The sequence below is a fragment of the Hypomesus transpacificus genome, chromosome 20 (genome assembly GCF_021917145.1).
Source record: "Hypomesus transpacificus isolate Combined female chromosome 20, fHypTra1, whole genome shotgun sequence".
Lineage (NCBI taxonomy): Eukaryota > Metazoa > Chordata > Actinopteri > Osmeriformes > Osmeridae > Hypomesus > Hypomesus transpacificus.
In genome coordinates this window covers 3,731,870-3,747,068 of record NC_061079.1, presented here as the reverse complement: position 1 = coordinate 3,747,068, position 15,199 = coordinate 3,731,870, and the positions used below count along the sequence as shown (strand labels likewise).

The 15,199-nt window shown below is 52.1% G+C and overlaps 2 protein-coding genes across 2 annotated transcripts; both read right to left on the bottom strand.

Annotated features, from left to right (window-relative positions):
• Window positions 1-604: 604 nt before the first annotated feature.
• Window positions 605-6,961, bottom strand: frmd7 (FERM domain containing 7). The gene is made up of 13 exons (XM_047042890.1): window positions 6,833-6,961; window positions 5,991-6,095; window positions 5,498-5,540; window positions 4,975-5,053; window positions 4,678-4,775; window positions 4,310-4,424; window positions 3,946-4,093; window positions 3,767-3,862; window positions 3,204-3,367; window positions 2,757-2,825; window positions 2,541-2,616; window positions 2,035-2,292; window positions 605-1,776 (listed from the first exon to the last, which is right to left on the bottom strand). The coding sequence occupies exons 1-13, from the start codon at window positions 6,959-6,961 to the stop codon at window positions 1,084-1,086; spliced, it is 2,073 nt and encodes a 690-aa protein (XP_046898846.1). The 3' UTR covers window positions 605-1,083.
• Window positions 6,962-8,917: 1,956 nt separating this feature from the next.
• On the bottom strand, window positions 8,918-14,397 carry chm (CHM Rab escort protein). Its single transcript, XM_047043139.1, has 4 exons — window positions 14,230-14,397; window positions 12,336-12,446; window positions 9,515-9,660; window positions 8,918-9,357 (listed from the first exon to the last, which is right to left on the bottom strand). The coding sequence occupies exons 1-4, from the start codon at window positions 14,273-14,275 to the stop codon at window positions 9,100-9,102; spliced, it is 561 nt and encodes a 186-aa protein (XP_046899095.1). The 5' UTR covers window positions 14,276-14,397; the 3' UTR covers window positions 8,918-9,099.
• Window positions 14,398-15,199: the final 802 nt, after the last annotated feature.

Sequence of the window (15,199 nt, the reverse complement as noted above, 5' to 3'; positions counted from 1 at the left end):
AGGAAGGAAGCATGGAAGAAAAGCGAGTTTAGAGTATTGGAGCAGGGCTCTAGTCTCTGAAGGACTGATGCATGTTGGCTGGTCTCTAGCTGGACTCTCTAGCTGGCTAGCTGGTCTCTCTATAGAGCTGGCCATCAGGCTAGCTGGTCTCTAGCTAGTCTTTCTATAGAGCTTCCCTTTAGGCTTGCAGGTCTGTCTAGCTAGTCTTTCTATAGAGCTGCCCTTCAGGCTTGCTGGTTTCTCCAGCTGGTCTCTCTTTGAGATATCTGGTACTTTACTGTCTCTATGACATAGACTTTATAATGACCAAAAACCCTGCCTAGCGTCCAGGGGAAGGTGAGGGGAGGACGGTAGGACAGGGAAGGAGGGAGGAGTCTCTCTCGAAGGGAGGAATAATGAAAACTGTTGGGAAATGTACATCAGCCAAGCTCAACACTGCCCCCAGTGGGAGGGATGACATATGCCAACCTAACATTCAAAGGTGCCTAAATATTCTAGACGTGTTGTGTACTCTGTATCACTAAGGTTGTGCTCTTTAATCGGATGCCTAGGTGGGGGAGAATGTTTCTAGAGGTACCGTAATGTTCCCAGAGATTCTGGAATGTTCCAGAGGTTCTGGAATCTTACCAAAGGTTTTGGAACGTTATCAAAGGTCCTGGAAGCAATAAGGCGTTTGATCATCACGTATTTTTGTATTTCCTCAGAAATGAACATACAGATGTTTTTATATTTCTGTGTCTGGACTTTATAAAGGAAACCATGTTGACTTAGCTTGAAAGGAAGCTGCTGTCAAATGTATATATTGGATTGTCCTTGTTCAATTGTTACAAAAATCATTTTGGTTTGGTCTTGAAAAATAAATATTTAAATTATGAAACCCAGAGAGTGTCCGTGTCTGTCCAGTGTTTTGTGGAGCGATGAAACTGCAAGATGTTGATGTACCAGAATGTTCTGGATCCATGTCTAGAGGATCATCATGCTCCATGCTGTCCAGTTACGTACACACACACATCCTGCTGGAGGATGCATGTGGCCCAGGGTTCTGCCAGGGTGTTCTAACTTGCTTCTGGTCCAAGTGCTGCGCTATGCGCTAGGCTGCTCCGGCGCTGTGATTGGCTCCTGGTCCAGGTTGAGGCAGTCCTCTTCCTGCTCATCCAGCTGCAGGCTCCCGGAGGAGACCCTGAGGTGAGCCAGGCCCCCGGGCTTCCCTGCCCCTCCCAACCCCCTCAGCGCTGCCGGCCAGTACGACAGGTACACCGAGTCCGAGTCGCTCAGCTCTCCGCTTCCTGTCCCGCTTCCTGTCCTGCTCATTGCCCCCGCGGGGGCGTGTCTCCCGGGCAGTGGTGATAGGCTGAGAGGCAAGTGGGCAGGGCGTACTGGTGTGTGTCGCCGAGCCAAGTGTGGGTAGTGACCCAGCGGGCGGAAGTCTGCGGCGGGGGCGGAGCCCGAGGCACCGGAGGGGGTCGACGGTCGCAGGATCTTCATGTCCGATTGGCTCCAGGAGCGCCGCGGCAACCCCGGCTGGTAAGTGGAGTCGTCGCTGAAGTGGCCGGCCGTCGTGTCGTCTCGGCCCGAATCCCCCCGGCCGCTGTCGCCATAGCAGCCGGAGGTTGCGTACACCCTGGGTGCCATGGTTACCCAGCCTGGAGGCCACACCCATGGGGGCGGTCCTTGGTAGGGTTCCCGATTGCGACGGAGAGGAGACAGGGAGTAGGAGGAGGTGGGACCAGAGAAGCTGGAGGAGCGAAGGAAATTGTCCAAGAGAACGGGGTGAGGTCGAAAATGGTGGGGGGGAGGGCGGGGGAGGAGGGCACAGCGGGGGAGAGGCAGGGGTGAGGAGGGGAGGGGGCGGTCTAGAGAGGAGGAGGAGCAGCTGGAGAGGAAGGGGTGGGGAGAGAAGGGGAAAGGAGGGAGGTAGGGGTAGGGGTAGGGATGGGGGGGGCAGGGGTAAGGGGGGTGGTGGGGGCAGGGGCTCGGGGGGCAGGTACAGGGGAAGGGCTGGGGAGGGTAGGGGGGGTGGGGGTAGAGCAGTACCAGCTGTTGTGTGTTGCCCCGCAGTCGGCCCCTCCCCCACTGAAGCCACTCCCCCTCTTTGAGGCGGGGGGTGTGGTCGGATGGGCCCGGGGGCGCGGCCTGAGCATCAGAGAAGGAGGCAGAACGAGAAGGGGCGTGACTGGAAGGGGGCGGGGCAGTCTGAGGGGGCGGGCTGAAGATAACCTCAGCAGTTGATTGGCTACGCTTCCCTCCCTGGACGGAGGAGGGGTGGGGGAACCCACAGGCCTGCTCGTACACCTGGGACATACACGCATATACACACACAGGCACACACAAACACACATTATATTAGGGGGACACAAACACACACACAAATTATTATGCAAATACACACATTGTATAAAAGAACACATACTAATACAAACACACAGGGAGCAGGGACACACACACATTCAAACTGTGATTTTCAGGCGCATACAGTATAACAGGCACGCACACACACACACACAGTGTTGCTGGGAGACATCCATTGCCTCAGCTCTTACCTGCTTGGAGACGTCAGTGAGCAGATCGGGTGACGACCTACACTGTCTGGAGTCGTTGTGGGCCCTGTAGAACCTCCTGGAACACATACACCACGGACGCACATACGCACGCACATTCAAACACACGCACACACACACACACAGAAGTCACGTTGTGGTCTAGACATCTCAAACAGATTCAGATCCGGGTCCGGAGACAAACAGATCCGTGCTGACCTCTCGAAGGGCAGGTTCCTTCTCTCGCCCCTCCTCACACAGTCCAGCAGTTGCTTCTGGGTGCGGCCACTAGGGGGAGACACGCACAGGTGGAGAAGGGCTGGAAGGTTTCATACATGCATTCAAAAATACATAAACGCAATTCTTGAAATGAATGTTGGCCTGAATGAGGGTGTAGGGGAGAAGAGAGAGGGAGAGCGAGACAGACAAAGGGAGGAGAGAGTGGGGTCGTGGGAGGAGAGAGAGAGCGTAGGGAACAAGGCAAGAGGTTCCACCTGAAGCCGGGGCGACAGGAGAGATGGAGGGAGGGGGGGGACAGAGATAAAAGAGCGAGGAGAGAGACGGAGGGAGGGAGAGAAGGAGGAGAGAGAAATGAGCGAGGAGAAAGAGAGGATGAGAGAGAGAGGGAGGAGAGAGAGAGAGAGAGAAAGAGGGAAGAGTCTCCACCTGTATCTGAAGCTGGACCCCCGGCTGTACAGGAGGGCTCTCTGTTGGGAGGGTGGTTCCTCAGACAGCCTGAAGAAGGCGTGGTTCTCCACACATGTTCTCCAGAAGGCCTTGCACACATCTCTGCTCACCAGGGAGAACTCCACTGTGTCCTTGCGAGATGGCTGGAGAACCCCCCCCCCCCCCCACACACACACACACATACACGCATCCACACACATCCATGCATCCACACACACATCCACAAACACACAAATACACATTGAGGAGGTGAGGGGGTGAGAAGGTGAGGGGATGAGGAGGTAGGCAGGTGAAGGGGTGAGGAGGTGGAGGTGTGGGGTTGAGGAGGTGGAGGTGTGGGGGTGAGGAGGAGGAGGTGAGGGGGTGAAGAGGAGGAGGTGAGGGGGTGAGGAGGTGAAGGGGTGAAGAGGAGGAGGTGAGGGGGTGAGGAGGTGGAGGTGTGGGGGTGAGGAGGAGGAGGTGAGGGGGTGAAGAGGAGGAGGTGAGGGGGTGAGGAGGTGAAGGGGTGAAGAGGAGGAGGTGAGGGGGAGAGGAGAACTCACCACTATGGTGGCATGCAGCTTGATGAGGAAGTGTTTCCTCCTGAAGCTGAGCTTGCGGATGGAGGCCCAGCTGAAGGTGTTAATCCTGGAGTTCCCCTGGCAACATAAACACCTGGTCATAATGATGTACCCTGGTCACATCATCTACCTTAATCTACCTTGTGTGTGTGTGTGTGTACCCTGAACACCAGTACTCCAGCGTGTGTGACAGCCAGGTTTATCCTGGTTCCTTCCCCGTCGCTGGCAGGCTGAGGTCGGATCCCGTACATCTCCAGCCTCCTGGCCACCTCCAACACCTGGTTGTCTGCTTCCCCTGGGGCCTGGCCCCTGGAACACAAACACACATGCATGCACCACACACACACACACACAACACCAGTTACCAGTGTGTGAAGAAACCAATGGCTACCTGTCTCTCTCCCAAAGTTACCTATGCGTAGGTGCTAGTTGCCTGTGTGTAGTTGTCATGGCTACATGTGTGTGTCGTTGACAGGTACCTCTGTGTGTCGTTGCTAGTTACCTGTGTGTAGTTGTCATGGTTACCTGTGTCTCCGGTGAAACCTCAGAATCTTCTTCAGCAGCATTTCCTGGTTTGGGACGTATGACGTCCTGTGGAGGTGTTCCACATCCCGCCGTTCCTGGTAGTCCCCCAACTCTGCTGCACACACACACACACACACACACATGCACGTATACATGCACACACAGACACACACGCATACAAACATCACTTTCCTAAATGTAGAAAACCAGGAGGAAAGAGAGGGGGGGAGACAGGGAAGAGAGAGGGGGAGGACATGGAGGAGAGAGGAGAGGGGGAGGACAGAGGAGGCAGCAGACAGGGAGGTGGGTGGGGGACAGCTGCTGGAGGGGGGGGGGGGGGTAGAGAGGCAGCAGTGATCCAGACTCACCCTGCAGGAGGAGGGAGACCAGCAGGGCGGAGCTGTTGTCGTTACAGGTCAGACTCCCGGTGGACAGGACCTGTTTGATCTGCAGGGAAAAGAGATACCTGCGGGGGAGGAGCGGGGGGGGGGGGGGGGGGGAGAGGCAGGCTGTCAGATGGGACAGGGATTGAGAGAGAGACGGAGAGACGGAGAGAGGGGAGAGAGAGATAGAAGGATAGAGAGGGAAAAAGCGAGAGGGAGAGAGAGAGAAAGCAAAGGATAGCGAGAGAGGGATGGAGAAAGGAGGGAGGGAGGTCCAGGTACCTAGTCAGCTCTTTCTGCAGCTGTCCGGGGTCTGGAGGGAAGAACTTGACGATGAAGCGGAAGGAGGGATCCCTGGTGTCTGAGGAGACAAAGAGAACACGTCAGACATTCATCCTCCTTCCTCTTCCTGTCCTCCTCTTCCTGTCCCCCTCCTCGTCCTCTCCACCTCCCTCTCTTACTACTCTTCTCGGGCCCTGTTGTTCTCCTCTTTCTTCCCCCTTCCTCTCCACCTCCACCTCCTCTCCTGCCATCCTCCTCCTCCTGTCTTGTCATCATCTCCTCCTCCTATACATTTACATATTTAGCAGACGCTCTTAGCCAGAGCGACTTACAGTAAGTACAGGGACATTCTCCCCGAGGCAAGTTGGGTGAAGTGCCTTGCCCAAGGACACAAGTCATGTGCACCGGCTGGGAATCGAACAGCCAACCTTCAGATTACTAGCCCGTAGCTCTAACCGCTCAGCCACCTGACTTCCCACTACGCCTCCTCACCTCCTGTAGACCAAAGGTTCCTCATACTTACGTTTGACCTGCTTGGCCAGTGGCTTCAAAAGCTCCAACCACACCTGGGAACACAAATCACATGGTCACTGGTGTCTCTCCACACCACACTGGTTTCTCTATGAACTGGTCTCTCTACAACACTCTGACCTCTTGCTGCGTCAGTGGTCCTCAACCCTGGTCCTCAGGGCACACTGTCCTGTATGTTTTCGATATTACCATGCTCCAACACACCTGATTCAAATGCACGGTCATTATCTGGCTTCTGCAGAGCCACACTGGTCTCTCTCGACACCACGCTGGTCTCTCTACATCACACTGGTCTTTCTCCACCAAAGTGGTCTCTCTTTACCACACCACACTGGTCTCTCTCGACACTACGCTGGTCTCTCTCTACACCACACTGGTCTCTCTGCACCACACTGATCTCTAAACCACATTGGTCTCTAAACCACACTGATATCTGCAGCACACTGGTCTCTCTCCATACTGGTGTGTCTCCACACCACACTTACATAGCTGCCACAGGCGTGTCTGAACTCCAGTCCGAAGTATTCCTTCTCCAGCAGCTTCAGGTGGCCACAGACCTTGTTGTAGAAGTCGTTCCCAAGGACGCGATTCTGCAACGCAAACACAACAAATAAACGATCACACGAAGAACTGAGCGTTGTGTTTATCTCGCATTCGCTAAACACGCGATGCTAGCTGAGCCGGAAATGATCGTTGAGTACAGCTTTCTGATTCATTCACGCAGCAGGCGAAAGAAGCCAGGACACGTAGGCGGCTAGGCCAGAATATCTCACCCATAAAGGAACCCCCCCCCCCCCCCCCCACACACACACACACACACACACACACACACACACACACACACACACACACACACACACACACACACACACACACACACACACACACACACACTTCTCTCGTCTCTGTCTCCAAGGCCACTCACAGGCCCTCCTCTCTCATTGTTGTGTTGTGCTTTCAGATGAAGTATGTCCGCGGGCAGTTGCTGTGGCAGAAGACAGATAATGGACTCTTAAAGGAACGGACCACTAACCCAGTTAGACGGGAAAAATAATAAAACAAATAGTAAAATAGTGATTCGAAAAATCTAGGCTACAATGAGACCGAGGGTGCACGGGGTGGTTTTTAAACAAGTCCTACCGACACATGTTAAGCCTTCTAAGCGATTTGCCACTTTTTTGCTGAATAGGGCTACCAATATTGTTTGGATTCTGACGTTGACCTACAATGAACCATTTCTTCAATGCCCGTTTAAATCAGACAAAAGTTTTTGTCTCAGGTTTCATTAAAGATTTGGTTACGTAGGCCTAGTTGATTGTCTTCTTACCTCCACCTCGAACACCTTCTCGCTGTCGTCCAGGAATACAACTCTCAATCGGAGTGCGCTCTCCCGGGGCTTTCTGAGCGCATAGAGAGTTCTGGCGGTAGGCGCGCGACCAGCCGAACCGTCCGTCATCCTCCTCCTTATCCCCGTCTCTCAGTTACCACACTGACTCACACACATACATCAAAGGATGGGGGCCTGGCGCCGGGGCCCAACTAGTTGGCAATCAAAAACGTAAACCTGCCCAACAGCATTCGCTGGTAGGCGAGCCCACCTCTCCGTCTTCCGCGAGTCTCATCCCGTCTCCGGTGTCACGTCTTCAGCTCAGGTCCGGTATGGGAGAGGAGTGGGCGTAGGTCCAGATGGAGAGAACCGAGGCACAGTCATGGCTGGTCTGAACACACACACCTCTCCGGGCGCAGAGTAGTGTCGAGTGGAGAGGAGTGAGACATTTGGCGGAGAGGGGCAGAGTATTGTCGGACTGGTGCACTGTAAAATGGCTTCAGTCACGCGAACACGATGGAAACGCAGCACTCACGAACACGCGCACACATGGAACACCCAAAGGCCTAAACTCAAGCAGATTATTTTAAACTGCGCAGTGCGCCCAGATTAGTGAATACGCTTTTAGATGAACGATAGACCAGGCCTGCAATAACACAATAACAATAAAACAATAAAATTTTATGAGTTCATAATGACGGTTTGCCATCGGAGGAACTAACAGATTACCGAGGTCACCTGTTCCGCGTCTGTACGGGAGCGCTTTCGCTCTGCCAGCACATTGTCATGTTCCTGCATGTGCTCTAGATGGCGCTGAAAGTACGTTACATTTCCGGCTGCTCCGCTAACTGTCACGGAGGCCGGCGCAAGATTATCTCCGGTACCGGAGCCTGTGGAACGGTGTAGGACATGTCAGCCCCCGGTTGATACGGTGGCAGTAGTTTAAGATGCAGGGAATCTATCGCCAGACAAAATGGGGCTTCTTTTTTATTTATTTTAACTTTGAACTAATGCTGTCTAAAAAAATGCTGTCTCAAAGCCCTGATCCACATCAATGCACAAGACAGGCCCACGGACCTTCGTACCTCCACGGACAGGCCCACGGACACGCACATGACAACACAGAGGCGAATCGCAGTAACTTTGATCGCGATGTGGAGATCAGATGAGACAACTGGAACGAGCCGGTATCACCTGAAGCAACAACAGCTCTCTCTCGCGAGCCACTCTGCTCTGCCTCACATCCTATTCCCCTGGCCTGCCTCGCTGTGTGTGCAGGTTCCTGTGTGTTTACAAGCATGTGTGTGTGTGTGAGAGAGACCTCCTGCAGAGAGAGAGTTGCGTCCCACTAGGTGACCAGCCTTGGGCTGCTGCTAGCCTTTCCATGCTTAATGTCACCCCGCCTCCCTCCCCTGCCCCCCTCCCCAATCCCAGATCAGATCTAACACCTGGAGGTGTTTCAACACTCCTTTCAGTCTCTTCTCCTCCTCCTCCCCTCTGTCCTAACTACAGCTTCAGATTGCCACAAGTCCTGTATTTCTCCATCTCTCTATCGGGAGAGAAGAGGGGAAGGAGGGGGGGGGGGGGGGGGGGTAGGAGGCGAAAGGAAAGTAGGGTGAGGAGGAACGGATGGGAATGGAGAGAGCAGGAGGAGCAATGGAGAGCGTAGGCAGGAGGAACGGAGAGGAGAGAGGAGGAACGGCGAGGAGAGGGAAGAAGTCGGAAGGAGCATTCCGACTAATGAACCATCTGCTCTGTCAAAACCAGTAAAGCTTCCCTCCTCCCTCCTTCACTCCCTCCTTCCTCGCTCTCTCATCTCCCTCCCTCCTCTCCTCTTCCCCCTCGCACTGTCTCCCCCCAACCAATCCCGTTATATCGGGTTACAGAGTTGTTAGTTCGCTGATTACATACACAACACCACCACCGCCACCACCAACAACAACAACAAACTCAGGCAGGTTTCCAGAAACACTTTATTGTCATGGAACATCATCATGGAGACCACACCATGTGGAGCTGCTAATGTGTGGCCCAGTGGTGTCTCTGTGTGTGTGTGTGTGTGTGTGTGTGTGTGTGAACTCTGGGCATATTAACATGTGACAGACAGAAAGAAAATAATACATTAATAACAAATAAAAAAAGACAAAGGCCATTCCTCTCCACTGAGAGATGAACACACACACAACCGGACCGAGCAGGAAATGAAAAGTGACTGGGCAGGAGTGGAGGGGAAAGGAACAGAAGAGGGGAGAGGGAGAGGAGGAGAGTTACTCTTCTGTGGATGGACTCTGCTCTGTAATTCTCTCCCCTGTCTGCACGTCCCCCTCCCCCTCCTCCCTCTCGGCCTTCCCCTCCTCCCCCTCGGCCTTCCCCTCTCCCCCCTCCCCTGTCTCCTCCCCTGTCTCCTCCCCTCCCTGGGTGAAGCCCTCTGAGGGGGTATCTCCATCGTAGAGAATGTCCTCAGGGTTGGGCGCCGGGGGACAGAACTCCTCCTCGGGAAGAATCTTCTGGAACACGGACTCCGCCTGGACCCCCACACACACGATAGACGTTAGATCCTTTCCAGAGGCGTGTGTGTGTATGTGTGTACCTGTCTGTGTATGTGTTTTTTGTGTGTGCCTGTATCTGGATAAATATATGTGCGTGTGTGCATATGTGGGTGTATATGTGTGTGTGACTTACCAGAGAGATGGAGTGCTGACTGCCCAATGAGCTGTCAGGCCCTGAGCACACATGGATGTTATTGGGCAGGTCGTAGCTGCTCTCAGCCAATCCCGAGCTATCTCTCATGTTGAAGTACATCACCCATAACACTGAGGGTCGCTGGTCTATTGAAACACACCAACACACACACACACACACAGACACACAAACATGAACATACACACCACGATGAGTGTTATTCCAGAAGAAGTTTTAAGTTGTACTGAGACTAAGATTACTGATAGACAGAGAGAGAGACAGAGGTGAAAAAGACGGGGAGGAGGGAGGGAGAGATGAGGGAAAGAGAGGAGGGAGAGAGAGGAGGGAGAGAGAGGAGGAGGGAGTGGAGGGAGAGAGAGGAGGAGGAAGAGAGAGAGGAGGGAGAGAGGAGGGATAGACGGAGAGAGAGGAGGAAATGGAGGGTGTCTGCTTTTGTTCCTAATAGGCTGACATTTGCTTGGCTGGGTGAGATCACACACACTCACACGCACACACACATGTATAAATCTACACACACAGACACTCATACGCTCACACAGCCATTCACACATACATAGACACACACACACACACACACACAGGCCTGCACAGTTGACAGCGGAGAACAAGATGGGGAGAGAGGGATGGAAAGATAGAAAAAGAGGGGAAGAGAGAGAGGAAGGCAGAGGGGTAAAGGACAGAAAGGGTTAAAGAGAGAGTGAGCGCGAGGGATGAGAGATAAAGAGAGGGATGAGAGAGAGAGAGAGAGAGAGAGAGGGATGAGAGAGAGAGAGAGAGGGGATGAGAGAGAGAGATAGAGAGAGAGGGGTGAGAGGGCTCCAGGTTTAAAAGTGTCAAACTGTCATTCTGTATCATTACCCTTTAAAATGCAAGACCAAACAAGGGACCAAAGAAGAAGAGGAGAGGAGGAGAAGGGAGAGAGGAGGAGCGAGGGAGGAAACGGAGGGGGAGGAGAGAGGTGTCAGTCTGAAATGTCAAAGTGGTCATTACCCAAAATGTCAGACAATTATAATATGTGTTACTGTTCCACTGCAGTCCACATCTGCTTTCTGTGAAGAAGTGGGATTATAACACACATCCTTGGCTAACATCAATCCAGCACACGCGCGCACACACCCGACGAACAAAAACCCAGCACACGCACAAACACACACACAGACACACACACAGACACACACACAGACACACACACAGACACGCACACAGACACACGCACAAACACACACACACACAGACACGCACATAGACACACACACAGACACGCACACAGACACACACACAGACACGCACACAGACACACACACAGACACACACACAGACACGCACATAGACAAATGATCAAAGATCCTGCCGGTGACTGTCTGTCTGACCTGTTCAGCCCCAGTGCTCTTCTCCTCTCTTCTTCCTCCCCTCTCCTCTCCTCCTCTCTTCTCCCCCCCCCCCCCCCCCCCTCACCTCTCATCATCTCTTCTTCCTCTCCTCTTTCCTCTCCTCCTCTCTTCTTCCTCTTCTCCCCTCCTCTCTTCTTCCTGTCCTCCTCTCTTCTTCCTCTCCTCCTCTCTTCTTCCTCTTCGCTCTCCTCTCCTCTCTTCTTCCTCTCCTCCTCTCCTTCCCTCCTCTCTTCTTCCTCTCCTCCTCTCCTCTCTTCTTCCTCTCCTCCTCTCCTTCCCTCCTCTCTTCTTCCTCCCCTCTCCTCTCTCCTTCCTTCCTTCCTTCCTTCCTTCCCTCTCCTCTCCTCTCTCCCCTCCTCTCTTCTTCCTTCCTTCCTTCCCTCTCCTCCCTTCCTCTCTTCTTCCTCCCCTTTCCTCTCTTGTCTCCTCTTCCTCCTCTCATTCATCCTCAGGATCAACACTATTTGTTCTGACATTTTAATTAAAATACTACTACCTTATTCTCCTCTGATAAAAAGGTTGGTGTCACACACAGACAGACAGACAGACGCACACACACAGACAGACAGACACACACGTGCACACATGCAAGGGAAGGAAGAGAAATGATGGCAGACAGAAAGAGGGAGCGAGGGAGAGAGAGAAATATTGAAGAGAAAAGCAGGGGGGGCGATGAGATGATAGAGAGAAAGATGGAGAGAAATGATGATGAGACAAAGAAAGAGAGATGTAGAGGTCGGGAGAGGGGGAGGGAGGGAGGGAGAGAGAGAGAGAGAGAGAGAGAGAGAGAGAGAGAGAGAGAGAGAGAGAGAGAGAGAGAGAGAGAGAGAGAGAGAGAAGAAGAGAGAGTGAGACAGACAGACACACAGAGAGAGAGAGAGAGAGAGAGAGAGAGAGAGAGAGAGAGAGAGAGAGAGAGAGAGAGAGAGAGAGAAAAAGATAGAGATAAAGAGAGGGAGCAAGGGAGAGAAAGAGAGAAGGGAGAGTGAGGGAGATGGGGTAGATGTCAAATGAAGAGAAAAGGAGAAGATCTCCATCATCGATGTCAGCAAGCTGATGACCTACTCACACACACAGTGTGAGTGTCTGGGCCAGGTCAAAGCTGTTGTATCTCTATCTAAGGTTTATAATGATGATCCCCTCCACAGCTCCACACATAACCAAACACACACACAACCCAACATCAGTTACACACTGTCGTGCCCACACCGCCACACACACACACACACACACACACACACAGACCTCCCACTGCCACACACAACCCCACATCAGTTACGCACAGCCATGCACCACTCCCCCCTCCCCACACACACACTGTCCCACACACAACCCCACATCATCTCACAACCACCCACACACACACGTGCACACACTCACATCGACACACACAAGATAGACCCGTCTACCTTCAGAGGGTTCTTCCCCGTCACTGGTTGTTGTCTGGAACATTCTGGAGACAACGGGGGAGAGGTCCTGGTGGGCGGAGCCCATCGACGAGCACGTTAGATGCACCAGGTCTGGAGGAGAGAAGAGAATTGTGGGTAGGAGAGAATAAGATTGTGAGTAGGATAGAAGAGGATTGTGGGTGAAGAGGATGAAGGGTAGGTGAGAAGGGGATTGTGGGTAGGAGAAGAGGATTGTGGGTAAGAGAGAAGAGGATTTGTAGGTAGGAGAGAAGAGGATTGAAAAGGACTGTGGGTTGGAGAGAATAGGATTGTGGGTAAGAGAGAAGAGGATTGTGGGTAGTAGAGAAAAATGGGTAAATATCTAACAGGCAGATCATTTCATTCTGGATAGCTGTCTATCGATGTTTGCAAGCATCAGCAAGACGGTGAGGTATTGACAGCTAAGCTAGCTTCACCCAATCTAACCCTCCTCTTCATCACCCAGATCTAACCCTCCTCTTCGTCAGTTTAAATGATAGTGTACACCCTGCTAGTCTGGCTCCTCACAGATTAATGATGCACCCACCCTCTGTGTGTGTGTGCCTGTGCAAGTGTGTGTGGAGGGTGCAGGTGTCAGAGTGTGTGTGTGTGTGTGTGTGTGTGTGTGGAGGGTGCAGGTGTCAGAGTGTGTGTGTGGAGGGTGCAGGTGTCTGTGTGTGTGTGTGTGTGTGTAGGGTGCAGGTGTCAGTGTGTGTGTGTGTGTGTGTGTGTGTGTGTGTGTGAGGCCTGTCAGCATGATCATCATGCTATGATTGCTACTGATCCACCCAGGTAGAACTACATTACTTAAGGAGCTATACAGCTATCCATCTTAATCCTCACACACACACACACACACACACACACACTCCTGCACCACACCTCTACACACACACACCCCCACACAACTGCATGGGGCAATAGGTCCACTTCCATCATTCTAGATGACGGCTGACTGATAAATAAGTCCAGTGCCATCAAAGACAAACCGCCATTATAAATACCACTTCATCTAATGATGTACCCGTCATCATCATCCTCATCATCTTCACCTTTATCATCATCACTGCCATCATCAACATCAAATCTTATCCCATTTTATTTGTACGGGCCTTTTTCCAAGCAATGTCACATATGCCCATAGAACTGCACCTAAAGCAACCTAAACCCTCCACGGAAGACAGGGACAAACTCCCAGCAAAACTCAAGAGGACAAACATGGAAGAACCCTCAGGAGGAGCAATCCGATGAGGGCTCCCCTCCTCCAGAGACGGTTAGAAATACAGAGAGGAGCAGACCAGAGGCAGAACACTATTGTGCAGTAAGAACAGAGCCTTCATCGTCCCCATCATCATCAACAACAGAGAGGGGGAGAGGAAGAGATAACCGCCTGGTGGTCCCACCGCTCAAGACTGCCAGGTCCCAACACAAGCTCTTCTGGTCATTACCTGGTCATATTCTTCTACAGGTACATTCCTGCACTTTTTGTGGTTCATGTTGTTTTTAATTTGTAACTTGTATAACTGCATGCTCTTATGGGTCTTCCCTTTTGGCACTTGTTTAGTTTTTTCACAATGTATGCTTCATGTTTTGGCTGCTCGCAATGTTTGGGACTACCTCGTTGTTATGATCAGTGTTATGATGCTCTTTTGTAAAGCTCTCTCTTGGAAGTCGCTTTGGATAAAAGCGTCTGCTAAATACATAAATGTAAATGTAAGAGAAGAGCAGAGAGGAAAAGGAGAGAGGAGAGAAAGAGAGAAAGTAAGAGGAAAGGAGAGGAGGGGAGGAGAGAAGCACTGGGGCTCGGACGGACAAAGTCGGGGAGGAGGAGAGGAAGAAAGGAGGAGAGGGGAGATGGAAAGGTGAGGGGACTTACGTGTTCCAGGCATGCAGGTCATGGAGGAGGAGCAGAGCTCCACCATCCTCACTGAAGGACCTCCGTGCTCCAAAGGAGGAATGCTGACCAGAGACACCTGCACACCCACACACACACACACACACACACTCACACACACACACACACACACCCACACACACACACACACACAAGCATAAACACACATAGGCATACACAAGCGTACACACACATGCATACACACACACAGTTAGTCATCATGTCCATGTGCAGTGTGTGTAGCTGCTTCCAAAGCCTGTTACGTGAACACACTGAATAAGCAGACTATAGAATAACAACACTGCCTGTCTGTCTTCGCTGTATGTGTACCTGTCTGTCTGTCTGTCTCTGTCTGTATGTCTCTGTCTGTCTGTCTGTCTGTCTGTCTGTCTCTGTCTGTATGTCTCTGTCTGTCTGTCTGTCTGTCTGTCTGTGTCTCTGTCTTCGCTGTATGTGTACCTTTCTGTCTGTCTGTCTGTCTGTCTGTCTGTCTGTCTGTCTCTGTCTGTATGTCTGTCTGTCTGTCTGTCTGTCTGTCGGTCTGTCGGTCTGTCGGTCTGTCGGTCTGTCTGTCTGTCTGTCTGTCTGTCTGTCTGTATCTGTCTGTCTGTCTGTCTGTCTGTCTGTCTGTCTGTCTGTCTGTCTGTCTGTCTGTCTGTCTATCTATCTATCTATCTATCTATCTGGTTTAATCAACTGGACAAATGTCTCAAAGTGTTCCCTCCTGAGACAGACCAATCACACACCACTCACCAAACACACACGCACACACACACACACACGCACGCACACACACAGGGCTAATTACCCATAGAGCTGAATATTTAATCTGGTTTGGTCTCCTGGTCATGTAATACTGACTTCTCAGAGACATCCTAATTCATTTCCTCTCTTCTCTCCACCCTAATGAGTACGAATGACACAAAAAGGTATTTTCTCTCTCTGCCTCTCT

Coding starts and splice junctions, on each gene's coding strand:
- frmd7 (XM_047042890.1), bottom strand. CDS start 6,961: ATGACGGACGGTTCGGCTGGTCGCGCGCCTACCGCCAGAACTCTCTAT. Junction 3,863..3,945: donor CTGGAGTACTGGTGTTCAGG/GTACACACACAC, acceptor TTATGTTGCCAG/GGGAACTCCAGGATTAACAC. Junction 2,617..2,756: donor AGGAACCTGCCCTTCGAGAG/GTCAGCACGGAT, acceptor TATGTGTTCCAG/GAGGTTCTACAGGGCCCACA.
- chm (XM_047043139.1), bottom strand. CDS start 14,275: ATGGTGGAGCTCTGCTCCTCCTCCATGACCTGCATGCCTGGAACAC. Junction 12,447..14,229: donor GACCTGCATGCCTGGAACAC/GTAAGTCCCCTC, acceptor TCTCTCCTCCAG/ACCTGGTGCATCTAACGTGC. Junction 9,358..9,514: donor GTCAGCACTCCATCTCTCTG/GTAAGTCACACA, acceptor GTGGGGGTCCAG/GCGGAGTCCGTGTTCCAGAA.